Here is a 26,404-nt window from a genome sequence, read left to right on the forward strand (position 1 = left end):
AAACACAAGCTGCTTCTTGTAATGCGAAACTCCTGTCGCAGGAGACCGTACGGTGTTATGGCGCTCCAAACTTATTTTATGGAACCCTCGCCGTGGGCGTTGAGGCTTGAACACAAAATCAGACCGTCCCGAAACTGAGGTGAACCCATCGACAGACACATGAGGAATTTCTTATTTAAAAATACTTTTTAAATATTTAATGAATTATTTATATTGAATTTTAATAACCGCTTTTTTCGTTGAATTTCCAACTCTCTCTTCTACCACAAGCACCAACTGCTACTATTAAGATTCCTGTTCCTGTCCGCTGGCGCTACTAAAGTTTACTACTACTATCTGCTATTACTACTGCTATTACTCCTTGCGTCTTTCTCTGCTTTTTCGTCAGATCTGTTTCTCGTGTCTCCTCAAATTCATTGTCCTCCGCGTCCCACCTGCGACGAGAGGGTGAGGTTTCGTTTAAAGACCTCTCCATCCTGTATTCCTCGGAAAGCTATTTCGCGTAAGTGTGGCGTTTACTTTGATCCCCTAGGGGCACGAGATTAAGGACCAACCAACAACCAGCACTATGCTCTGTAGGCTGAGATTCCAACACCTATCATTAAACCAAAATTAAAAGACGCGCGTGCACTCTCGCACACCCTGGCGCCCGCCCGATCCTCGTCGCGTGCAGTCCTGCGGAAAGCATTGAGCGCAGACACCTTTCACGAGCGGAGCGCGTCTGCGAGCAGGGCTGGAAGCGATGGACTGGATCCGCCCAATGATCATCAAGAAGCATTAGCATGTGCAGAGTGCAGAGCCGAGACGAGCTTGGAAACAATTAGGAGGGTCGTTTGGGCTTTTAGAGCCTCGATTAGTGAAGTGGTTAGACGCGTGCCGGGCTCACCTCTGACCTAACGGGAATAGTTGGGGACGTGCTGGTATGCTGGTCTTATCTTAACAAGGTGAAGTGGTCAAGCCATCAAAGTGCCTCAGTGTACCATTGTATTGGCAGAAGCACTGGCAATGTATTGCTTGAAAAAGTTTGAACTTAGCATCTCGACCAGAGGTCCAGTGTCGCAAACGTTCGCCTCAAGGTTGTTTAATGTTATCTTTTCGCACAACTTTGCCGAAGTTGGTCAACATCTCAACGATATTTGTCTGGTATAGGTTAAGGACCTTAGAAATGTGGTGGTGGGTGGGTCAATTGTGAGAAGGGGTTGTCGGAGTCGTGAGGAGCAAGCACTGGGTAAATGCCATAATATTACACATGGACTGCTTGGAGTCTGATTGAACTGTCATACATGCACCTGTAATATTCTTACTTTATTCTTATATTCTTGCCTCAAGTGCCGAGGCCATGATCGTGATCATGCACTACATAAATCACGCGTTGTTATTATATCATCATCATCATCATCATCATCATCATCATCAGACGCTGATTGCTGTGATCGTAGGCAAGGGCGTGGGTGTCGTGAGATTTGCAACACTGTGGGCGAGTGCGGACTTCTGATTAGTCTGGGTTGCTGACGTCTGCCACTGGCTGGAACTTTCTGCTTTAAAGTTCAAAGTTGAATCTCCGATTACTGAATGGAAGCCGGCTGATTGTGATTAGCCACACCTTGATAAAATGTAAGGGTACAGGTAGAAAGGATTGTTATTTAACGGAAAAAAACATCATTTCCACGGACAAATAAAGACAACTCTCCCAGCAGACGACACTTCTAATCCGTGACGCACTCAGTCGCACAGTCATCCTCACTTTGACGTCACGCAATCAGCTTAAGACCGTCAGTGCCGACACTCTTCCGGCTCCGTGCACTCCTTGCACTCCTTGCACTGGGAGAGAAGCAGGTGACCTGGTCCGTGACAAAGATGTTGGTGTTGATTACAGAACGTTTTGTGCGGGATTAGTGTTGTTAAGCTGTTACACAAGAAGGAGGGCGACCTGCTGTGTTCATTTTTACAGAAGAGGTCGCCCAGTGTGCACCTTGACTTCGTCAAACTACACTTTTGCTAGCGTCACGGACAGGTCGTGCTTTTTCACGGCGAAACCTGTACACCCGTAATTCTTCCAACATGGGTGTGGAAGGCGCGTGGTTTAAAGCAAAAACGTCAGTTTTATTATTCCTCTTGCCGGGAAAAGGAAGAAAGTGTTCAGTGATTGACGTGAAGATCGGTGCAAGGAAGGAAATTAAGCTAATGAGAGAAAGTCACGTGCTGCACACGACTAGGTAACGGCCAGTGGAATCATCCGGAGACAGGAAGATGTTAGGGGAAGGATGGAGATTCAAAGACCGGGGAGAGGGAGAGAGGAACCAGGAAGAAGAGCGGTTCATTTGGTGCGAGCAGTAAACATCTTGTACTTAGGTTTCAGTCGCCAGGGGGCGCTACCAGAGTTTGCACTTAAGGCCGGAAGCGCAGGAGTAAAGGACCAGCAGCAGGGTAACATCTCTGGTTAGAGAAAAACCTGCAGGCGCCATGTCAAGACTCCTTTCGCCTGGCCAAGGATCACACACACCGGCACGGCAACTCTTGTGTTGCTCTCGTGACTGATCTCCCTTGGACTGCTGGAGGCGACGTCCGATGGACGTCAACATGCATTTGGCATGTACGTGTTTGTTGTGTGGCTGCGAGCTGGGGTAGGTGTCCCTTCCAGCTTTAATGTCCCTCCCTGTCTTCTTTCCGCTCACTTCTTTTTCTTAGCAATGGTTCGCATTCCGTCGACACCACGATTAGCGGTATCCACAAGGTAGCGGGCAATGAGTTAGGAGTTAGGGAAGTCATAGCGAGATACCTACAACATTACAGTGAGGGGTAACTCAATCCGTTCACACACTCATGCAGCGACAAGTAGAACAGACAACTCTCTTCCCGTACACGTTCAGTCCGTCATGTTCTCAGTGGATCGTCTCTCCAGTCCAACCGCCCACGTGCAGCAGCCAATTGCTGATTCTCCTTTTATATCATCTGCTTCGTCCTCATTCTCGTCACGTTTGAGCCATATCCGATGTTGCTGAATGGGACAGGAGGGGCAAAAGTCAGGAATCTCAACTTACGACAAACAAGGCTACAAACCAAACGTCTCCGCTGGGCCGGAAGAGTGACACCCCAGCGCGCATGCGTGGCGCGGCTTTCTGGAAACTCGCGTACGTGCCTCGTGGCGTGATGGGAACTCGCACGTGCAGCGCGGCAACCTGGAAACACGCGGTCAGAGGGAGGTGTGTAAAAAGCAGTCAGGTGTGAATGGCGCCGTTTCGGTACACCGGAGTTTGGCTTGTGTGAGGCGGGTGGTTACCCTGGTTCACCCACAGCTTCCGGATCGACCTACATTGAAACTGTTGCCCACAGCTGCCCACACATGATGTCAACATGGAAGCATAAATCGGACAGGATTCTCTTGCCGTTACGTTTGATAAGAGATGAAAAGAATTTGATAAGAGATGAACAAAATTTTTGCATTTACAGACACTTTCTTAATTTTTTTTCTTCTTTCTTTTTGACGGTAACGGTGCGCGAACTATAGTATAATTATGTTGCGGCTGTTGTAGAAATAGCTATTTTGCTCACACGTGACCTGCATTTGCTTATTGGACGCTGGTTATGTCTGGAGGCTGGCACAGATGGTGACAAAAAAAGGAGGGCACTGTAGCATCGAAATCTATAGAAGCTACACAAGAGTCTTCTAAATTATTTCTCGACCAGATTTATCGTTTTCAAAATTGCTTTTGTGTTTGTCTGGAGTCTCGCGGCCTCGGGACTGATGTGAGAACGTAAAGGGGCAAAGGTCATCGAGACCATATAGTTCGTGCGCCGTTTCACGAGAGCCTGCAACGCAAGAACGATTCTCAGCGCTTCATCCGACACAGGCCCTCCAAGGTTTAAACCAGTCGCCATTGTTTGCGTTTAATTAGAATGGTCAGCGTTGCTAAGATACCTCTCTGTGAATGGTTGTGTTCATGTAACAATGACATAATGGCTTAAATTTTAGGAAAGGAATTCAGATTATATAGACACTTAACTCTATCTCAATATCTATTTAAAAAACTGTTAAAAATCATTATTTTGTTTTTACTATTTTGTAAACATTGGTTTCTTGAAACGCACAGGTCGTGGACAGGGCAAATTTTCTTGCTGCCGCCTTTATTGAGTTGCAAGGGTTGCAAAGGATGATTGTGTTTGTTAGGTTGATTTGCCTCCCTTAGTTTTATCATTCCCTCCCTTACTTTTATTATTCCCTTTATTCCCTTTCGCTGTGACGAACAAAACTCCATATTCCTTCACGTTTTGTTGAGTATTCTTTGCGTTGTGGAGTTTTTAAAAATTATTTGTTTCTTATCCTGTGCTGCCCTGAAGTGTTTGGATCTTCTTTTCTTCGATTGCCTTCAGCCGTTAATTCAGGTCTTAACGGTTTTGTTACTGAGAAAGAAAATTGCCGGCAGGACTTGGGGGCTGAATCTGTTTCAGATCCCGCGCCACTAAATCTCTTTCGCTTGTCACGTGTCAGGTTACTTGTGTCCATAGACTTTCCGTCCCCGAGTCGGGTCAGCCTCAGAAGGGATCTCAATTTTCTACTGGTGTCCTTTCTCCTTGTTTTTACCCTCCTAGTTCTCCAGGTTATACCCCCACCTCCCACACATTTACGCTGGTAATTTAATGTGTAAAAATTAAGCTTATGTTTACTTCAGATAGTGCAAATTCTGATATTATTTTTTTAGCAGAAGCTACTTGATGCCCATATTTGTGTCTTCGTGGTTGTAACATGGCCGACACGCCTTAAACTGCACTGATCTTGAAATATAAGTTATTATAAGACTGTGGCATTATTCCCTTTTGGTTGTTTACACTTACTGACTCCTTTCTGGCATTCACCTCTCTCCTCCATCTTTCTATTCTGTGTGTGTGTGTCATTCATAGACTTCGGTAAAGCTTTCGATCTTTTATCTAAACCAAAACTACGGTGTGTTCTTAGAAAAGGGGGTATCGGAGGAAAGTAAGTATAAGGTAGTGAAAACTCGGGTTAGATGTGGCCAGGGTATGACTGATCTCGTGTCTTGCCCTCTTACATTTCCACAAGGCTTCCTTTTAGAAGATATTGCAAGATATTGGGGTGGCTAACAGGACGACGTAAATCCCAGATTAACCAGCAGTCCGGGTAGCACAGGGTGGTTTGCACCCCCAGTCCTGTGCCTAGCGCTGCTGAGGCTGGAATGATGTGCTAATTGGGAACTGTCATGCTGGGCTAGCATTTTTGCATCTTGAGAAACAGAAGCCACTGTGAGATTTTTTTAGTAAAATGTCCTCAAGAAAATTGCTGAAATGCATTTCTTTTTCCTGTTCCTTGGCGATATTGATTTATCCTTCTCTCTTTCTCTCCCCATCCATCCCTAGTTTTCTTCTTGTCGTTTCTAGTGTTCCTAATTCGTTTTATTATAGCTTCATTGCATTACCTACCTCAAGCAAAACTCTCTTGTGGTTACCAAAATAAAAAAAGCATTTTAAAAGTGCGTTTAGTGTGAGAAGAAATAATTCTAGATAGGTTTTACTCCGACGAGAAACGCCTGTAGATATGGTTGGGTATCTTTTTTTTTTTTTTTTTTTGGGGGGGGGTTTATTTGGTTTTTGTTTGTTTTGTTTATTTGTGGGTGTTTTTTTTTTTTACTATGGAAGTAGTGAGTCTGAAACACGTTCTTCACTTTCATTAATTTCAGTGGAATGGCAGGACGTTGTTTCTCGCCCTCAGATTCGGCGCAAATCACGTGCAAAACTCGCTTTTATTAAATAGAGGTTGAACAAAGCACGCATCTGAAATAGAAGAAAACGACTTGTGAATGTGTTGCAATGACTGGAATGGTTCGCATCTGAACTTGTCTCAAGTTGAGCGGACAAGTCAAGCGGTTGGATACCAAGTCCATCCGCAATCCCATCATCCACCTTGCAGTGTAGGAAGAAAACAGTGAAGGTCCCAGCAAGGGGATTGTAATTCCCGAGTCGCTTATTTTATTATTTTGTAATTGCGGCGGGGAGGTATGTTCAGATGGAAGTTTGATGAGCTTGGTTGGAAGAGGGAGGGCTGCCTCTAAACTTCATTGTGTTTTTGCCGAGCATGTTAGCAGATTGTGCCAAATTGTTTTTTCGTGATGTGTGGTTTTTCTGTTGGCGGAACTTGCGATGAAAGTAGCTCTCTCCCTGACACTGAACACTCACGTCCTTTTCTTTCCCCTCCCTTGCGAGGTAAAAATGTTTGTCACACGCCGTTGCTTTTAAGTCTTGGACGAGCGACGGCGCAGTGTGACAGGCAGTTCACGAGGACGAGCAACTCGCTTCCCTCTCTCGCTGCGAACTTTTATTTTTATGGAAATTGAAGGGAAAGACAAAGTTGTAATTGAGCTGTTGACAAATTGGAAACTGAGCAAAAAGTCAGGCCGGTGTGTTTTGCTGCCTGTTGCAGGTGGTGAGGGTGGGCGTCACGTCGTGGCGCTACGTCAGCTTGCCGCAGGCGCGCCCCTGGCTCATCTGCACGCTCAAGAACACGCGAGGGCGCGGCCATCTTCCCGCAGCAGACGACCAGGTGAGTGATCTCCCCTTTCCTACCTCTTCACAAAGTCGGCAAAAGTCATGATTGTGTGTGTGTGGGCGGGTGATTGCTGACCTTTCGTTGAAGTAATAATAAGGTAGAGTCCATTTCTCTGCTGCAGAGTAGACAACGTGTAAAAACAGTAAAGGAAATACAGATTCAAAATGTCAGTAAACACAGACCAGACATATCAGCAAGCCATTATGCAGAATTTCAAGGCAGAGAAATAGAATGTTGCACACAAGCTTTGCCACAACAACACTGCATCAAAGGCAATAACAACAAAGTTGGGCAGGCGTGGTGTACAATTGTGTGTAGTCGATACAACAAAGCAAGTAATGGATCAGGAGACGTTGTCTTGTGAATAGTTTTCTTCACCTCCTCCCTTCTTCTCTCTTTTTCTCATGTCTTGAGTGAGAAGGGAATTAGGGGAACTGCTTTAGGTCACGGAAACGAATGGTTGGCAGCTTGTTAGAATTAAATACAGAGCTCAGCAACAACATTATTTGCGGGCCTTCATTCCCTCCCCCTCTTCCTCTCACACCCCGTACTCCCTCCATAAACTTGCCGGAACCTCCACTACCGAGTATTTACAACTCCAGGCTTGTCAGAACTTGCTGACCCTCGTACCGGATCCCGCTGCGAGCTGACGGGGGGATAGAGAGGGTGTGGGTAAGGTGAGCCTGGCCTGAGGTTAGAGGTATCACGTGATGACCTGTGGAAGTCCAGTGACGAGGTCACCCAGCACGGGATGCCTTGTCTGGGGAGGTCGACCAGCGCTGGATGCTCGCTGGGGAGGGATAGTGAATTCCACCCTCCCCTCCATGTGTAGGGACGCGGTACGAGTGGAGGTTATAGAGACCTTCGTTCTCCAGTGTCAGCGCCTACATGCGGAACGGGAATGTCATAGGAAAATATAAAATATAATCATTTATTTTGAGAGTGTAAATGCCATTCTGGGAGAGATTCATTTCATCATTGAACGTGCATCACTGTCGCGCTAGGAGTCACTAGGATGTTCTTGTAAACCTTGTCCTTGCTTTTTTATTCGTTTGGTGAATGACAGATGACAGTTCATGGAGAGTAACTCTTTAAAGGTGTGGAGTAATCAAATCAAATATTTCTTGCAGGAGAGAATTTCTTTTTCTAGTTCACCTAAGGGACGCATCAGGGTGTTTTCCTCCAATAAAATCTAATATTTCCAGATAAATATCGCCACACACACGTATCTGTAGAAATCGGTGACAACCTGACTATTCCCTCAAGCTTTGGCGAGATGGTAAAGAATTGTAGAGAAGAACGTGGAGCGTTGTACCACGGTTCTGCTCTCTCCTCCCCACGGGGCGATAGTTGTCTGCCGCTAGGTGCCTCCCGGCTGTTGATGTCCTCCCGGTAAAAGCGTGGTGACAAACAACGGTGTAATATTACTGTGAAGACGCTGACAGCATGTGGGACTGTTTGCATGAAAACATGAAATAAAACACCTGCCTGACTCCTGTAGTGTAGGGTTTAGCGTTTAATTTATAGTCTTTATACCTCGTTAAACAATGTTCAACGGGAGTGGTGTTGTCACCGTTGCTAAAAATGTTAGCCATAAGCTTGGGTTAGCCTGAAATCAAGCAGAAGTGCAAAAAAAAGAGAAAGAAAAAAAAGTGATTTCCCTCTTTTTGCTGTTGATGGTAATATATTGCGCCTGAAATTCTAGAAGCTCTAACCCCCGACACACACACATGGATGTTGACGTAAGAGAGTCAATCCGTTAAGTGTTTTGAGGGAAAGATGTGCATGAAGGTACTTTTTTAAAGTTCCATGCTTCTGTGTAAATGGACAAGCACGGTACTCAACACTGCAAAAAGTGCTCGTCGAAGTTAGAGAGAGAAATGACTAGAAAAACAACCTGAGATTATAGTTCCCTGGTGGTGTCTTAATGAGCAACAAGCCCATGCCCTACAGAAAGTATCACATTAGAGTTCAGTAAAATTCAGGTTTATCGCTAGTTTATCGGACTGTTATAATTCTAATGTAATCGTCTGCATTTTTCAGTCTTTGCGTTCTTTTTAATGGGTTGATAATGTTTGTTCTTGTTTTTTTAAATTTAACCTCATCTTTTTTTATTGGCAGGTCTGTGTAAGTCTGGAACCAGCAGGAGAGGCGGAAAAATCCAAAGCTGACAACGCTTCGCAGGGTACCCTGAATGCCTCGAACAACGAGAGCGGTACACCGTTACCTCAACATCCCAAGGGACAGAACCCAGCGCAGAGCATGGAGGCAGAGGACAGCAGTGGTCGCCCTTGTACGTCGGCCGAACAAGACACGGTAGGTTCGGCCAGCGTGGAGGACGGACTGACCACAGCTCCACCAGACCCTGCCGCTTCGGACTCTACACCCGGGGGAGACAGCAGCCCGAGAAAGCGGACAAGAGCTGTCAGAGAGAAACAACAAACAACAGGCGGCTGCTACGGCGGACAGCGATGCAGGGGAGGCCACTCCAAACAGGTCGGGGGCTGTGGGTTTTCTGCAACTTGAATACATGCACCTGTCTGTCTACCAGACGAGACCTGCCGGGTTTTGCATTAGATGTTATGTCTGAGCAGTATTGTCCACATCTGTTCTAAGAGAATGAAATAATGAAAGCTTCACTCATTTTGTTAATAGCTAAACATGTAGTAACGAGAGAATTTGTATTATTAAGCTCAGGTAAACGTTATGTCATGCCTATGTGTCAAAAAAAAAATGGCATCTGAAATTGTTTGTGCCATCTGCAGTCCAGCTGCTCAACTCAGTTAAATGTCGGGGGTGTGAGGTGTTGTAGATGCACACGTGAAAATTCCTTGATGTACGTTTGTTTTATACATATATATGTCACGTCCTTATTTTCATTTGCTAATTGTTTTCACTGTTGACATCTTTGAACGCTGCACTTTACAACGAACTTTGTTTCTTATTTTTATCTTCAACTTTTACTTTTGTGACGAGAGTACCTTCCCATGTTCAAATTGCCCAGTGAGACAAATACATTGGTCATTGTCATTGTCATTTGAGGTTGAAGGGGATGATACTTACACAGTGTCAACCAATGCGATACACGAAATGAAGGGATATAATTTTCTTCTTTGACAGCACTTACGAGAAGGTGCGGCTGGTGGGGCGATTTTGGCGTAAGCCGGAAGGTCACTTACACCGGTCTGTGCTGAACTCCTACCTGGATGCTGTCATGTGGTACCTCATGAACCACCCTGGATGTTCTCTCGCAAATCTTGTGGAGCACTTCAATCCCATCTTCACTCCAGTTTCTATGCAGGAACTGCTGGAGGTAAGCTAAAAAAAGGAATTGCACTCTGTGTGTGTGTGAGCGAGATAGGGAGGGACACTGGAGGGAGAGATGCTTGTGACTTGAAACTGGAGATCGAAAGCTTTGTAAAACCTCTGTAGGGAGATTCAAAACTGGATAAGAACTTATTTTTCTTAGCATTTGCCGTAAATTGAGAGGCTGTAGCTGCTCCCTTTGCACTAACTTCGTTCGTCTCTCGATCGATGAAATCTGCTCTGACCCTGGTGCTGCTTGCGTCACATCCGCTGACTTGATCAGCTTGTACAACATTGTGTTTTCTTTTCCCGTTTAAAACAAAAAAAAACCACAGACGTGGCTGTGAGAACAACAAATACAGCCACTGATAACCAATCACTTAAAAACTCGCAGTTACGACTTCTTTACCTCTCTAGTGTATACTTGCACGAGATATAAATGAGCGTGGTACACAACAGTGAGCATCTGCGCATGCGTAGACGTCGGCTAGGGGAGAGCATCACCATCGACAGGGATGTGCGGTAACTGTTTATCTCAGAACAGTTTTAGAGATTCCAGTTATTTACTAGTGTTTTCACTAGCGAAATGTTGAGTCAGCTGCCGGTGGCATTGCAGCATCGATGACAAGGTGATGATGAATGTGTAATTTGTTTCCAGATGCTTCTACAGTTAGGCTGTGTGACGGAGACCAAGATGGCCGCCACACAAGGGCCTGTCACCGCATTTTCTAAACGACGACCGGCAGAGATTCTTCAGACACCAGGTGCTTGTTCTACACGCATAAAATTCTTTTGTATTTTTAAATACTGTATTTGTATTTATACTTCAATGTAGTCTTCTAAATTTATATTTAGAGTCTGCATCTGCTTATCACAAGTCAAACATTCCATTTAATTTCTCCTTAACAGTTTTCAATGTGAAAGCAATCGTTTCCTCGAGCAGTTGCAGCAATAGAGCATGTTTTGTTTAGAAAGAGTGCGGATTTATTTATGTAGCAGGGTTATATGTGATTCTTCCCCCAGTCTCTCCACAACACCAAACACAACACTGTCGTGGGTTCTAGATGGTTTTAATCCGACGCCAGTCGATATTTCTGGCAGTGGCGAACCTTGATCTCACATACTTTCTCCCCCACACTAACTGCCCTGTCCCCTTATATACCCCTCGGTGGGTCACTTTTCGCGGTCTTCTGCATCAGCACTATTTCCCGCAAGCATCAGCACTTTTTTCGCAAGCATCAGCACTTTTCCCGCATGCATCAGCAAAACTATTTTCGCCCTCTCATGAATCAGCACTTTTTCCCGCAAGCATCAGCACTTTTCCCGCATGCATCAGCAAAACTATTTTCGGCCTCTTCCGGTGACCACCCACCATCGCCGACCCTCGTCTACACACTACCATATACACCCCCTCGAGGAGAAATGTTGTCCTCGACATTTAAAACTAGAACCCATATTTTTTCCAAATGTAACGTGCTATAAAAATATATACATCTTAGGCAAACTTATAAACATATATGTACAAATTGTTGCTGTAGCCATGTTGCGTTTATAACAGTGGCCAGACAGCCTTAATGAGCGTGGTCACCACAGTCTCAGGCAGTTTTTCTAAAGATAGCTTGCTCATCAGCATGTTCAGTTTGTCACATTTAAAGCTATAATTGTCTAGTGTTTGCTGCTGGCGAAGTATGTAGTCTTCGCTCCTCATCCACGTCGGTTGCTGACGTGGCCTTGTGGACGCTCGCGAGGCGTGGCGTGGTGACAGGGGCGGGGTAACCACTGCACGCGGCTTAGCCCCCTCCTCATCTCTCCCTCCTTCCTGAACATCCGGCACTTGACTGTCGTTGTCATTAGGCAGTGGAGGAAGGGTGGTGCTTTCTGAATCTGGATCAGGGAGTGGCCTGGGTGGTTCTGCCTCATTGTCGTCCCTTGCTTGCTGTTCTTGGTCATTGTCATCACTCGCCGGCGGCTGTCCTCTTGATCTGGTGGTTGGCGGCCGTGTATGTACGACCACAGAGCTAAACGTGTCTCTGTCGCTCTCATTTTCACCGGCGGATGACTCTGCACTAGATGTGTCGTCCTTTCTGAACTGGCGGCGTGGCTTTCGTTTTCCTCCGATAAAGCGAGTAATCCCTCGCATCTTCTGGTTGATGCGCATCCTGTATTAATCCGCCACTGGTTAGCAACATGTTGCGGCGAAGAGTCCGTTTTTTCTTTGATCCATTTGTATGCTCAGTTGCGTCCTTACACGGTGAGTTTGCCACTATTATTAGTTCCACTGGTTCCAGAATTGTCGGTCTGGACGCTAATCATGTCTCTGCCCGCCTGCTGTTTCACTGTCAAATCAGGCGAGATAACCACTGAGTTTACAGAGTTTGGTGCCGCTTCCGTCATACCTATGGCACTTTCACACGGAACATTGTTAACTGGTCTGATGGTCGTTGTCTGTAAACCGCGCGCGTACGGCTTGTTGCGATTCATGCGCGGCACTCTGTTCCGCATCGCTAGGCAGCGAAAGGAACGATGCAGTACTGGTGCAGCTGTGCGTCCTGCAGGAAATTGGGATCCTTGCTTGTCTTGTGCCTGGTGCATAAGCTGTTCCAGGACATTGGTACCTAGCTGCACCGGAACACTGTCACTATATCTGGTTGCTGGGATGACCAGCAGTAGGCAGGGAGACTATCAGCCCCGCCCCCTGCCCCTCCACTCGTATGTCCGCTTGGATGTATCCTAAGTACGGGAGCATTCGGCCGTCCGCACACTCAATACGTAGCACTTCTTGAAGCGGACGGACGGCCAGGTGTGCCAGCTTCTGGCGATGGAATGTCTCCGTCACCGTTGATACAGTGGCACCTGTACAGCAGCGCTGCCGTGGCCACACCTTCGATGCAGACGTCTACACACGTGCTGGGACCTATCAATGTTTTCTCGCCAGCGGGGCCGTGTGCCGGCGGACGCTGGTCAACCCGTTGCCCTTTCTGCAGGTCAGCCTGTAGTTTAGGGCTTGCGCAGATGGTCAATGCGCATGCGACACCCCACTTTGATGGTGGCCCTTGCCGCCACACCTGAAGCATGTAGGCCCGTCGTCCTCGTAGCTGGAGCGTGGTGGCCGCTGGTTTAACGCCTTGCCAGCCGCAGGTCGTTGCGTGGTCCTTGTTGCAGGTTGGCGCCGCAACGACTGCACCTCGGCCGACAGCTTCCTCACCTCTGCACTCCAGTCTTCGGCCGGGATGGCTTGTGCAGCGTTGACCGCCGCTTGCTTTCCAGCGCCTGTCTTTGGTGCTGGTCCCTCGGCCTCCTGCTCGGCCTGCCTTAAGCTGCGAAATAGAGCGTCCACGTCTGTCTCCATTTCGAACTTGTAAGCAGTTCGATCCTTTAGGGGTTGCCGTAGGCCTCCCCACAGTCTGCAGCGCAGCGTCTCGCTGTATGCGCGTCTTTCGATCAGGCGCGCACTCAGGGCTTGTGTCAGAATGTCTTCTATGCGACCGCCACTGCGTGACATTCTCCCGGCCTCCTGGCGCGCAGTGTAGAAGGACCCGAGTAGGTCTTGGTCACACACCACGAGATCAAAAATACTGTCAATTTCTGCAACAGCTCGTTCAATGTCGCGTGCGGCCAGACGCATGGCCACTCTGCCGCCTCGCCTCTCAAAGAACGGCGGACAGCCTCCAACACTACAGCGTCTGTATATCGCCCCCGCAAACACATCAGTTCATACTTCCACAGGTCCAGCGCTGTGTCGTTCTTGCCCCCGGAGAATGGCGGCAGTCGCGGCGTCTGTGGTCCGCTGGCATTCAGCGGCGCAGTCTCCACTCCATCCCTTGTCGCAGCGTACCCTGCCACCCATTGGCGCAGGTCGGCAGAGGTGTCTGCTGTTGACTTCACTTCCAAATTGCTGAAGGCCTCCAACACTCGCTTCTCCTCCTCTGTTAGTTCCATTGTCTCTGGCGGCACTAAGCTGACTTGAGATGTTCAGTTTCGCCCAGTGTCCCACATTGGGCGCCAAAAATGTAGCAGGGTTATATGTGATTCTTCCCCCAGTCTCTCCACAACACCAAACACAACACTGTCGTGGGTTCTAGATGGTTTTAATCCGACGCCAGTCGATATTTCTGGCAGTGGCGAACCTTGATCTCACATACTTTCTCCCCCACACTAACTGCCCTGTCCCCTTATATACCCCTCGGGTGGGTCACTTTTCGCGGTCTTCTGCATCAGCACTATTTCCCGCAAGCATCAGCACTTTTTTCGCAAGCATCAGCACTTTTCCCGCATGCATCAGCAAAACTATTTTCGCCCTCTCATGAATCAGCACTTTTTCCCGCAAGCATCAGCACTTTTCCCGCATGCATCAGCAAAACTATTTTCGGCCTCTTCCGGTGACCACCCACCATCGCCGACCCTCGTCTACACACTACCATATTTATACCTCAGATGTCTGCAGTTTTGTGGAATTGTTTGGCCGTTTAAATGATTGAAGACTGATTCATCCCTGTTTTGGTCAGCATGCATCATCAGTGTGCGACACATTATCTGTTAACAATTCTATTGTGTAGCCATTAGTATATAAATAATATTATTTATTGTAGGTTTTCTGTGATATTTATTATATATTCTAGTTCCATTATTACCTTTTTACAAACAAGTCGAACGAGTGATCTCTCTTTGTTCAGAGGCCTGTGCCCATCACGTGAGCAATGTGTATTACGAGCCGACTATTGAGTGCACCATCCGCCTCGGACAGTTTCTGCAATTCCTCAAGTGACCTGCAATACGATGCCAGTCACATCAAACCTTGGCGAGCTTGAGAAATGAGAGACAGCAGAACTGTGCAACATTGTACAGACATCTCTAGGACATCGTGCTGGCCGGGCCGTCCTATGGACTGAATAGACTTGTCGCGCGCTTGTTGTTGTTGTTTCGTTGTTGTTTTTTGTGTATACGTTTGCTTGTGCGTGAGAGAAAGAGTACATTATTCTAGAAGGGTCTAGAAAGGTTAAAATTTGTTCGATATTTGTTTTGTATTCAGATGAACTGAGATTGCTTGTATTTTTATTTCCTAGCGTGCGCATGCATGTATTTGTCAATTAAAAACATAATATGAAATATCTTAAAATGGCGTCGTTTTCGTGCGAGAATCCAGCACAGATACTTTAACTCGCGCTCTCTCGGGAACAATTGCAACAATCTGCTAGTCCTCGTGGATCCTCTTAAGTGCACGAGCTTCGGTGAAGGTGAGAAACCGGCGAGTGCTGCAGCGAGTAGATCATGAGACGAAGACAGCGGATGGCACGTGTCCAAGACGGTGGTTCAGGTAGACGTTGTTGTCATGCGATTCGCTAACCCTGACACATGCCGACTTTTGTAGACTCTTTGAAATGCAGGTGCTATAGTTGGCATTCGTGAATTGCTGATCGCTTTGCTGCATTCTGCTGTACAGATGTCATTAAACAACCTCGTTGTAATTGTGACAGTAAATTTTAAATGCATTTTAATGTAAAACATTTGTTTGACTTTTATTTGAAATGAGCTGCATGAATGTTATTGGGTGTTCGCGAGCCTGTGATGTCTGATGAACCATGTTTCCTTGCAAACCTTGTGCAGCACGTCAATGTTATTTTCATCACAGTATCTATGGAAGAAATCCTGGAGGCTTGCTGAAACCTTGTGTAGCACTTCAATGTTATCTTCATCACCGAATATTGGGAAACACTGCTAGAGGTAGTCGCAGTCTGCTGTGTGCGCATTCGTGAGGTTGCGTGCAAATACTTGTCAAGCTTAACTCGAGACAGACTAAAAGGCTTCTAGGGGATTCGATCCCGCAGTCTGCAATCCGACAGTTAGTAGCCCCCCATCTCGACGTCGGCCGGTTGCCATGAGAGCGTGCGCTGTGGTTCAAACACCCCCAAACCTGGTTTCCCTCCGCCCCCGGTCGAGTTCATCGATTGATCGGTAATGGTGTCACTACGTCACGTTAGGGGAGGACTAATCTGTCTGCTGACGTCACTACCATTCATCTGCACGTCGCGACCTGGAGCAAGGTTGATACCTCGAGTGCATGTGCACCTACTCGTTCGGTGTTTTGTTTTTTTATCTTTTGACCCCTTGACTTTCTCAATCGCCCTAAAAAAACACACGCACAGAGAGAGAGACGGAACTACGTCCTTATTAAAGTTCGAACTACTGAGTTATTTTACCATTTTTCGTTATTCCAAGTCTGGTCATTTTACCAGTTCCACCGTAACTTTTGCCCCGCTGCTTAATGTGTTGTGTCTTCACACTAAGAACGATAAATGTAGGTGTCGCACCTTCCTCGACACTGTACGAAGGAGTTCTTTAGATAAAGCGAGAAACTTTCCCTGGTGACACACGAGGACTGGTGCACCGCTCCTGGGTTCAACCGTCAAGGGTGACAGCCTTTAACGGGTGTCGAAACCCACGGAAAGTCACAATGTACTCAAACCTTCACTCACTTATCTCTGTAGATCAGCAACGCTGCATGGCCGAGGCGCACTGTAAGAATAATAATTAAAAAAGTAAAGGTAGTCCGTTAGAAGTAACGGCCGCAATAATTTCGGCGCCAGCTCTTTGTGCGCGTGGTGTACTTACTGTCTTTCTCCTCAACACCTTTTACTGCACGTGTACAGTGCTAGAAGAACTGGGGGAGAGGGTTTGAAAGGCTCAGGTACGCCACATTCATCTCACTAACGGTCCTTACCGTTGTCAGGGAGCAGGAACGCGGTCTGGACTGACAGACTTGCAGACAGACTCGCCGACCTCGCTTGTAGGCCTACACTCGTGTGTCCAGAATCTGGCTCCAGTAGCCACATTGAAGAACAGTGAGATCTGTAGTGCATGCACCCTGCAGGGTGGGGGGTACAGGTAAATCCTAGACTAATAAACAAAACCAAACGCGTTGCTTGGTAACACAGTAACATAGACCTCTCGTACAATATCGTCTGTACTTGCACTTTAGCTTGCAAACTGAAAGAATGCTAGCTACCTTTTTTTAATTAATTGAAAGAGCCAATAGTATTTCTAATTGTGACCGTTGTCACATCGTTAGACTGCTGTAGAGAGTCGGTTATGTCATCACGTCCAAGTCTGTATTTTATTGACAACTGTCACCGCTTCTAAAAATGTGCAGGATGATTAATAAATAAATTTGGTGTTCACAGAGATAACGTGAATCATTAATGTTAGTGTTTCTAAATGTGTGAAAAAATATCGAACGTTTATATCGAAAATATTCATAAATAATGATTCAGATGGTTCTGTAACTTACAAAATTATCTATTGTGTGTAATGTAATATATATATTGCTTGATATATTTTACAAGGATTAATGCAGCGGTTCTCAACTTGTGGGGCGCGCCCCCCTGGGGGGGGGGGCGCGAAGGTGGTCATTTTTTAAAAGTTTCTTATACCGGTATTAGTGAAATTAGCTTACATTGCTGGCTAAGGGGGGCGCGCGGACGTACCTTTATTCGTCAAGGGGGCGTCACAAGGAAAAGGTTGAGAACCGCTGGATTAATGGCAACATTATATAATATAGGTACAACCAGCAAAAAGGTTTATATGATATTGGTAACCTTAATACAAAGCAGAGGGACATTTGTAGGTAACTTCAATTTATAACAGGAGGGCTTATATAGGTGTGATCGAGTGGAGGGGATGGGATGTTCCTCCCACGCATTCAATCAGACGCAGAAATGTCGCGACCTTTATTCTCCACACAGGTTACAAACAACAAGAGGGTTAATACAATATAGGTAACGTTAATACCTGATAGGAGTGTTATAGGTAACATCAAGGAACAGACAGGTGTGTATAGGTCACATTTATAAATAACATGAGTCTGTAGATAATGTGTGCGGCCCTATGCTCCATTGCGGGCGAATAGGACAGAGAAGAAGAAGATAATGTGATTAATATTATGACATTGATACTCAGTCACCTTTTTATTAACATATACTCATGGTTTTTAATCATAATAAAATTCATTGCAAATCAATAATCTGGGCAATCAGCTGTGAAGTGGGTGCCTGGCGCCAGACTAGTTTGAGGAGGATAAGAGAGCTAACCTATATCTCCCTCCCCACCCCACACTCCACATAAGTGGGGTTTCTAACGACTCGCTCTCCAACAACCGTAATATCACGGGACAGCTTTTACCTTTACCGACGTCACCACTCAACACCTGTGTAAATTACTGTGTGACGTGTCCTCGCGCACTGTCAGTACAAAAAGGGTTCACGTCACCACGATGCACCCACTCCCTTCCACACCCCTCCCCAGTCTCATTCATGTTGTCCGCTCAGGTGAAAAAAAAATGAGTTGAAGTGTCGACGTGAGGTGCGTAGTCGACTAACATCTCTCCTTTCACAACCCGACAGACACCAAAGAACAACACGACTGATCCCCAGGTTCGTTCCCACCACGAGCGCTTGGTTACCGAGGCCAAACATCAACAACACCAGTCGATGTTAAAAAGCTCCGTGGAAACCTCCAGGCCGTGTTTATCTCAGTGCCATTGCAGACGACACTGGAACCATGTCGCACGGTGGTAAGTACCGCACCTCGCTCTCTCACCTGCTAAAAATGTTCCCTGGGCTTCTAGCGAATTAAATAAAATGAAATGAAAAAAAAGGAAGTAGACTGGCATCATAGTTGCCGACGCTAGGATTTCGAACCGTGTCTGTTTGATCTTTGCTGGTTGTTTATTTATTTTAATTGTTGAGTGGTTTTAGTTGTGAACAACACAAATCATGTTTTATGCTGAACTGTAGCGATGTCACTAGCTTGTCTTCACTACAGTAATGATACACAAACATATTCACTGTCTGATTGACGACGATTTAATCAGTGTGCATAATGAATCATTGTTACTTATTTTCTTTTGCCTGTGTGTGTGTTTGTTTCTAACATCAAACAGGAGAGCACCCAGGCGCAGCTCACTCTGACCCAAAGCGTAAGTCTGTCTGTCTGTGTGTACAGTTGCTACTTTTGTGTCGGATCTGTCCCCCACGTGCTCCAAGCTGTTTCTCGATTTATTTCTCCTTCTCTATCATGTCATCTTTTCTTTGTTCGTTCGGCGACATCTTTTTCTTCTGTGTGTATTGACAATGTAGATCTTGTATCACTCAGTATGGGGTACTTTATGTTAGAATGAAAGTAAAAAGAAGAGTATATACAGAGAATATACAGTCTATCTAATATATAGAGTACAGGTTGTATTAGTTTATTCCTGGTTACTCCTCGAGTTAACACCTCCCCAGCGGACCAGACATAGGGCAGCCCCCTTCAGTAGGGTCCATGTGGTTCCGACGTCCTTTGCCTCGCTTTCTACTGTTCTTTTCCAAGTCTGACAGAATGGATATCCTGCAGTTGTAATAATAATAATAATAATAATAAAAAATCACCTTTAGCACGCAATAATTAAGCAGATCGCACGCATTACCCAAGAAATGACATTAAAACTCAGGCTAACAATAGTTTGCTATCAAACAAAACACATTAAGTCACTCACAGGTTAAGAATACACAGGTAATGACAGTTAAGGTAAGACATAAAATGTACCCAAAACAAGTTCCAAAATATAAGTATTATGCTTCTATCCTCCACCACTCCCACCCTACCGACCATCCTACCTTCTCTTCCTGGTGCACCCCCTAACCCTCCATCTACCTCACCACCTCGAGTGTCTGTGGTGGCTACAGTCAACTGTTAGTCCACTGAACCAGAACACTATCGGCATTGTGGAACTCAATAGTGCCGCACCAGACTACCTATTGGTCACGTGATCCAAACAAACTCTTGAAGGCCCTGGCGACAGACGCGATTGTCTCCAATACAACACAGATCGCGTGTGAGATTGCCCTGGTGGTGAGAAGCTGGGGTTAGGTGGGTGGCTGGGTGGACACTATCAGTCATAAAAAAAAAATCTAATATTTCCCTTTTGTCAAAGTAAGTCGGAGAAAGATCCTTACAATAAAAACGATCTGCTTTCTCCCTCCCTATGGAGCATGACGAACATGCAAACATGCCATTCTCTTCTGATGCGGTTTGTTTTTAATGACAAATGACAAAAACATTTATACACTAACAAAACTTTTTTTGTCGAAACACGGGATTTGATGAGAAATGTCGTCTGCATGCATGTCGTTATCAGTGAGTCATGTCGCGTGCAGAGTGGACGCCGGGTCACGGAGGGTCATCGCACAAGTCTCACAGCGACTCGGAAGGCAGCTCCAGTGATGACGAGAAGAAGGGAAAGGGGAAAGGAAAGGAGAAGAAAGTCGTCAAACCCGTCACCTTTGATGACATCGCCATCGCTGGCTACAGCAACATGCCGCCTGTTGGACAGAGTGAGTGGGCAACTTCGTGTGGAGGATCTGTAACGTATTGATATAAACTATTAATAACATGCGTTGGTATTAATTAATATCACACCTGTGTGGCTGTCCACCCACAATTCGCAAACACGCAAGCGTACACACATCTATACATTCACATACAAAACATTCACTAAACATATCCGCTCACATAAAATATTCAGACATATACACACGCACTGCATTTTGTCTCTCGTTCTCTCACTCGTAACAACACAACTTTATTAGTTTTATGGAAGAAATTAGGAGGATATAAACCACATAAAATTACACAACATTTAAAAATAAACACTTCAAAACCAATATTTATAAATATTTATTTAACAATTCACATTGTAGAAAAGTGGTAATATGAAGAAATCAGAAGAAATCACACAACCACACTACCTCCATACACGCATATTCTCTCTCCTGCTGTACCCGTTGTCAACCTTTGTTGTTGTTGACCAATGTAGGTCTGATTGCTACCTGTATGTTATTTTTCAGTGAATGTCGTTAGCCCACCTCCACAACGACCTCAGAGTGGGAAAGCGCCCGACATTAAATTTGAGGAGTACGTACACAAAACTGCACATACAGATATATACACATGTACACATACATTCACACACACAGAATTAGGATAGGGGGGAGGGGAGGTTACTTAGAATTTCTTAGAAAGCCTCTCTGGAACTGAGCTCAGCCAAATCGTTTTATCTTTTTTTAACCGACTCTGGTTTGTCTGCGAAGGAAGAGACAAAATTACACAGACAGTGCTATGATTATTTTGCGGGGTGGGATGCTTCTGGTTAGGAGCGAGGTATTGTGGGTGTTGCTGACGTCACATGTCGTCTGCCACAGACCGTCTGCCCTCAACGAAGAAGTCTGTCGAGACGCCGTCATCCACTTCGCGTCGGAGCACTGCTGCTACGGCAAGGCCCCGGCACGTGACATGAAGTTCACCAAGGTGACGTCACACACCGCTCTGCACGTGAGTCACGCACGACACCTGTCCCACTGTCGTCACACGCATCTACCCAGGCAGACACCGGGCACCCGACTGCTATCCTTACACTCATCTATGTATTCTAGGCAGACACCAGGCACCCGACTGATATCCTTACGGTTTTTGTGGATGGGGTGGCGGGGGTAAGCGTTCTAGGGTCTAAAAATTCAACACCAACAACAAGAACATATTGAAGGAAAGAGGAGGAAAAGAAAGGAACGATAATGGGAGAAGGAAACTTTGGCAGGCGAATGATTGTCCGAAGCTAGTTCAGTCCCTTTATCCGGGAAAGAAAATGGAGGTGGGTGGAGTAGGGTAGAGTCAGTCATTATCATTCAGTCTAATGATTTAATAATTTGTGATTTTAATAGTATTTCTGGATCGCGCACAAGCTCAGGGAAGCTCAGCGAACTTATTTTATTATTTAGAAGCGGGTGAATACGAAAGATGAAGTGGTTCTCCATCCTGGCAAATTCTCTAGAAGACTCAAGACGGTCCACTCTGTTGATGTCTTCGAACCAGTTTGGTCCTTTCACCCCAAACCCATCACAGCCTTAGTTATGGCTCTTTTTTATGAGGGTACCTTTAAATAAAAGTCCTGACTAAAACGTTGTGGTTGTCTTGGTGTCACGATGTACATGTTCACGTGCGGTCTTAGAAATTGTTGACATGACGGGTGTGTTTCTGGCGCCGGCAGTACACACTGGAAACCTTCGGGGAGTCGCGGTCCATGGGATTCAAGTTCCAGGCTTACCGCGGGGGTCCCGTGGACGGTCCTGAGACCGGCGCCGCGCCGCCACCTTGGGCTGTTGCCTGCGACCCTAGCACCTTGTTCAAAGACCAGGTGAAGTCCATTGAAGTGCCGCACACGTCGGTGATCAGGGTGAGTCACGTGATTTACAGTTTAAATGACAGTGTGTGTGTGTGGTTTGCTTGTTTAAAGAAAATACACAATTTCTCACATTCTTCTGGTTAGTTGGCAACCAAAGGAATACGATGGCATCTCACCTGGGGTCAGTCTTTGTAGTCTGGTCTAATTTCTGTGAAAACAGGCCGCTAGACTCTCTTTTTCTTTTTTTTCTCTCTCTCTCACACTCTCTCAACTGATGTTCACCTATGTATCTGCAGGCCTGCCATCAGTGCGAATCCAAGGGCTGGGTGAGCTGTGCTCGCTGCAAGGGCAAAGGTAAAGTCAAATGCAAGACGTGCCATGGCAAAGGGAAGATGGAAATGACTGATGCCGAAGGGAACCCTTACGATGTCGACTGTCCATTCTGCCAAGGGCAAAATAAAGTGAGTGTGTGTGGCCTGGATGTGTTAAAACATCTGAATAATTATTGTTGTACACGGCATAGATTTTATTTATTTTATTTTTATTTTTATATTTTTTTGCCGTAGAGATTTTTTAGGTGAATAATAAAGATAACTGGTGGCCGAGAAGAACCGGTTGTTTGGGTTCCACGGGATCTTGGTAAACGGGGACAAACTCTGGTCTCTCTCTCTCCCTTAAAATATTCGCTTGTCACGATTAAGGTGAGCGTGCGGTTCTCTTACCTGCTCCTTTCCTGCATTGCAGGTGTCACAAGTGTGGTGGTGACGGTAAAATCACCTGCCCTGCCTGTCAGGGATTTCGTCAGCTACGCTGTTACATTGAACTCAAGGTGGAATTGTAAGTAAAAAGCAAAGAGAAAAATATCCAAGTAAATATTAAAAACAACAGTAAATCCTCTCTACTTCGTATAAAAACACACACCTTCCTTGAGCATTACACCTAATAACAATCCACAGAGTGTTATTCCTTTTTTAAACCACTCGCTCCCCTTTTCCGTTTATTGCTAGTTTGCTTCTTCCATACTTGTCTTCTTCTGCTGAATCATGACACTCTTAGCTCTTCCTCCCTGATTTCTCTTTGCGTTTTCTTTATTTGTCTTTTATTAGTCTTCAGTAGTTGTTCATCCTTCCGTTCTTTCGTGTATTGTCCGTGTCTCGTTCTTGTCTCAAGCGTTAAGAGCATGCTCCTTACGAGTGTGAGTATGATACAAATCATGCATTCATCATCATCAATCATCAATCAACCAATCAACATCATCCATCCATCTCATTCATCATCAATCAATTATCAATCAATCATCATCATCACCATATTCTGAAGATACTTCTTAATCTGTAAAACAGTCTGTAGCAGTACAGGATGTGAGTGAGAAAACAATATAAACAATAACAAAATATTCTGCTTTGATGAGAAGCCACTGCTCATCATCTGGTTCGTGTGAAATCCTGCCAAGATCTTTTCATTTGGCAATCCTTCCAGACTAAACTTTCGAAACACTGTGCTGCATGTTTCGCAGAGACAGACACCAGACTTTTTTTAAACAAATCCTTTCTCTCTCTCTCTCTGTTTGTACAGTAAGAATCACCAGAACGACTATATCTTTGAGGAGACCGACATGCCAGACGAGCTGGTGCGAAAGGTTGGAGGGAAGCCAGTCTTCGAACAGACCTTGCCTCAGGTGCGTTTTCCTAATTTCACTGTCACACTACATCGCCATCTTCCGCTGCTCGTTCTGCATCCCTGTTTTTTCTCTCTCTTTTTTTTCCTTTCCTTTCTTTTTTCCATTACGATTTGAAATGTTTATATCCCAGGCGGAGAAATCGCCAAAAAGGCTAAAATGTAACCGGCATTAATCGAAATAAGCAAGCCTCCAAATGTTTAGCCAGACATTCTCCTGCCAGACGACCTCATCCGAATTCGGAAACATCATTTTAAGGCTAGACCAGGCTGCCTGACATAGAAAGTGTTGTTTTTTATTTTTCATCATACGTGTAGTCGATATAATTATAGCTGTTGTAATAATCCTTTTATTCATCCCTGCTTTCGCTATCTCTCAGTCCCACGGTACACTAGACAGCTATGCTCTACTATCATCGCATCTGTCATACATGGAAGTATTTTGAAAGCTGTGCGATTCCTGTTTCCTTCATATTTTTTCTTCTCTTCCCCTCCTACTCCAATCCCTCTTTTCTTCTTTGAACCTTCTGTTTCTCGATGAGTTTTTTTCCCCCGGTAATCATTGTCGGATGGCGGTATTATCTATCTGTCCATCCCTACAGGTGTGGCCTATCGCTGCCTACCCTATCAAGGAGGTGAACACCAACTCCCAGAGCCTCATCAATCAACACCGGAGCAGCTTCAACAACGAGCGAATGATCATGCAGGTAGGTGACAACTAGAGTAGTTGTATCTGGCACACACCACGGCCAGTCATCTGCACCTGTGTGTCATTTGTCGTTTTTTCCAGTCTTGTTGCTCATTGATGTTACTTTGAGCGGCTCTTTGATCAATCTTCATTACCTTGTTTTTATTTCTGCAGTATTTTTGTTCTTGCATACACACTGATCATTATCAGTCAGTATGGTGTTATTTTAGTCACATATTCCGAAGGCTTGTCGAAGCATCTATCTCTTACTTCCCACACGCTGACAATTTCTGTTGCGGCGGTCTGTCACACAGAGGCAGATTCTGAAGGCCGTGCCAGTGATGGAGGTTACCTGGGAGTGGAAAGACCAGAAGAGTCACCGGCTGTGGGTTTACGGTAACGAGCACAAGGTGCACTGCCCTGACTACCCTCAACGTTTTTGCTGGGGCTGTCAGCTTCTCTGAGGTTTCAGCCCACACAGAGCATCCTCCCATCACCATCCCCCCAACACAGCTCACAGGTGCTGTGGAGAGATGGGAGAGCGGCGGTTGCCAACTTGTGATGTACAAACTGATTTTATCAACGTGCCTCGCGTTTTTCGTTAGTTCTCAGTACCTCAGCCAACTGGTGGGAGGAAGGCTGAAGCTACCTGTAACAATTTTGAGATTTTATGCTCAGGTACTCATATAACGGACATTTTCAGAGTAACAATCCTGGTTAGGTTGCACATATTATTAACCAAACAGTTGTTGCCTTGAGGTCTTATCAGCATAATAAATTAAGGAATGATGAATGTATTGAACAATTTCTATTTTATTTCTTTTACACTTGTTGTGTCTGCTCAGGCAGCAGTAGTTTTGTGCTCAAGCTGTTCATCATTAAAAGATCTCAAGTGGCAAATTTCCGTTAGTTGATATTTTTTGCATCAAAGCGCTCGTTCAACTTCCTGTATGAAAGTTCGCTGTCTGTGTTGCCTTCGTCACAGTAGTTGCTGAAAAAAAAAATGCTTGCAGTTGAACTAAATGATAAAGTACTAAGTTGGCTAATGTCTATATAACCCAGACGAGGTCGTAGAGAACTTCTCTATAAATTTTGCTGTCACTGAAGGGCTGACTGTCGAGTACTTGTCAGAACCTCGCCTGATGTTCAATGAAAATGCGCTGCTAGAATGACCTTAGGCCGGTGTCTGTGAAGCTGCACCATTTGCATTGCTTAGAATTAAGGAATCAATTCCAAATTCGGTTGTTTTCATTTTTGGCGTGGCTTTAAAAAAAATCGTTAGCGTACATTTGGGGTTACTTAGTAAGCTTGGGTTTGGGTTAGTATGTGCTAATTTGTAGAGAATTAATGAACAAATTATGTTTTTATGGAAGTGACAAGAGTGTACTTGACCAGCATGACTGGAAGGAGACGTTCTACTCTTTCTCGGGCCTTCACCTGACACTCCCTTCCCTCCCTCCACCATCATGGCATGACTTAGGCTGGAGCAATACGAATGCACTGACCCCTCCTAGCCCCCATTCGCTATTCCAAACCTCTTAGCAATGGTCTGACTCTAATCTTGACTTGCACGCGACTAACAATTAGTTACAAAGCTTGATGGAAGTACGCCGTACACTGGAGTGGGCCTCAGTGCATCCAACGAACTTGACACAGATCTGTACACACTGCCTGAAGCTCTACTACTCCACTGTCGGCTGCACATGAACTTTGTCCTCACTGAACATCGGCGCTTGCTCCAGTTTTTCCTGCACGGATTTTACAACTCATTTTAGCCACAGCTAATAGTGAGGTGGCTTGCAAGAACCGTGAATGCACGGTCGCTGAAAACAATGCCCTGGGTTCACAAAGGGAGGTCACTGCGCGCTGACACCACAGATTGCGGCCCCTCGTCCCACCCTGTAGTGTAGAGACTGTAGACGACACCCGAACACACAATCAACACAGAAGACCAACAAGTATC

The 26,404-nt window shown here is 45.6% G+C and overlaps 2 protein-coding genes across 3 annotated transcripts in view; both read left to right on the forward strand.

Moving 5' to 3' along the window:
• Positions 1-15,355, forward strand: part of LOC112571831 (general transcription factor 3C polypeptide 1-like) — a 142,138-nt gene extending 126,783 nt beyond the window's left edge. For both annotated transcript variants that reach the window (XM_025251150.1, XM_025251151.1), the window contains exons 38-42: positions 6,434-6,553; positions 8,681-9,055; positions 9,680-9,872; positions 10,524-10,629; positions 14,539-15,355. In XM_025251150.1, coding sequence (XP_025106935.1) covers positions 6,434-6,553; positions 8,681-9,055; positions 9,680-9,721 — 537 coding nt within the window. In that variant the 3' untranslated portion in view covers positions 9,722-9,872; positions 10,524-10,629; positions 14,539-15,355. The remainder of the gene's footprint in view (positions 1-6,433; positions 6,554-8,680; positions 9,056-9,679; positions 9,873-10,523; positions 10,630-14,538) is intronic.
• Positions 15,356-18,286: 2,931 nt separating this feature from the next.
• On the forward strand, positions 18,287-25,341 carry LOC112572168 (protein SSUH2 homolog). The gene is made up of 11 exons (XM_025251737.1): positions 18,287-18,431; positions 18,801-18,836; positions 20,056-20,232; positions 20,746-20,812; positions 21,100-21,229; positions 21,942-22,127; positions 22,373-22,560; positions 22,821-22,913; positions 23,652-23,754; positions 24,356-24,460; positions 24,756-25,341. Exons 1-11 carry the CDS (start codon positions 18,419-18,421, stop codon positions 24,903-24,905), a joined length of 1,248 nt encoding a protein of 415 aa, XP_025107522.1. The 5' UTR covers positions 18,287-18,418; the 3' UTR covers positions 24,906-25,341.
• Positions 25,342-26,404: the final 1,063 nt, after the last annotated feature.

Source organism: Pomacea canaliculata, linkage group LG9 (genome assembly GCF_003073045.1).
Source record: "Pomacea canaliculata isolate SZHN2017 linkage group LG9, ASM307304v1, whole genome shotgun sequence".
NCBI classification, from domain to species: Eukaryota; Metazoa; Mollusca; class Gastropoda; order Architaenioglossa; family Ampullariidae; genus Pomacea; species Pomacea canaliculata.

Bases quoted from the DNA above. Each gene is read 5' to 3' on its own strand.
- LOC112572168 (XM_025251737.1), top strand. The intron at 22,128-22,372 runs GTGAGTCACGTG...ATGTATCTGCAG, and splicing joins CGCACACGTCGGTGATCAGG to GCCTGCCATCAGTGCGAATC. The intron at 22,561-22,820 runs GTTAAAACATCT...CCTGCATTGCAG, and splicing joins AGTGTGTGTGGCCTGGATGT to GTGTCACAAGTGTGGTGGTG.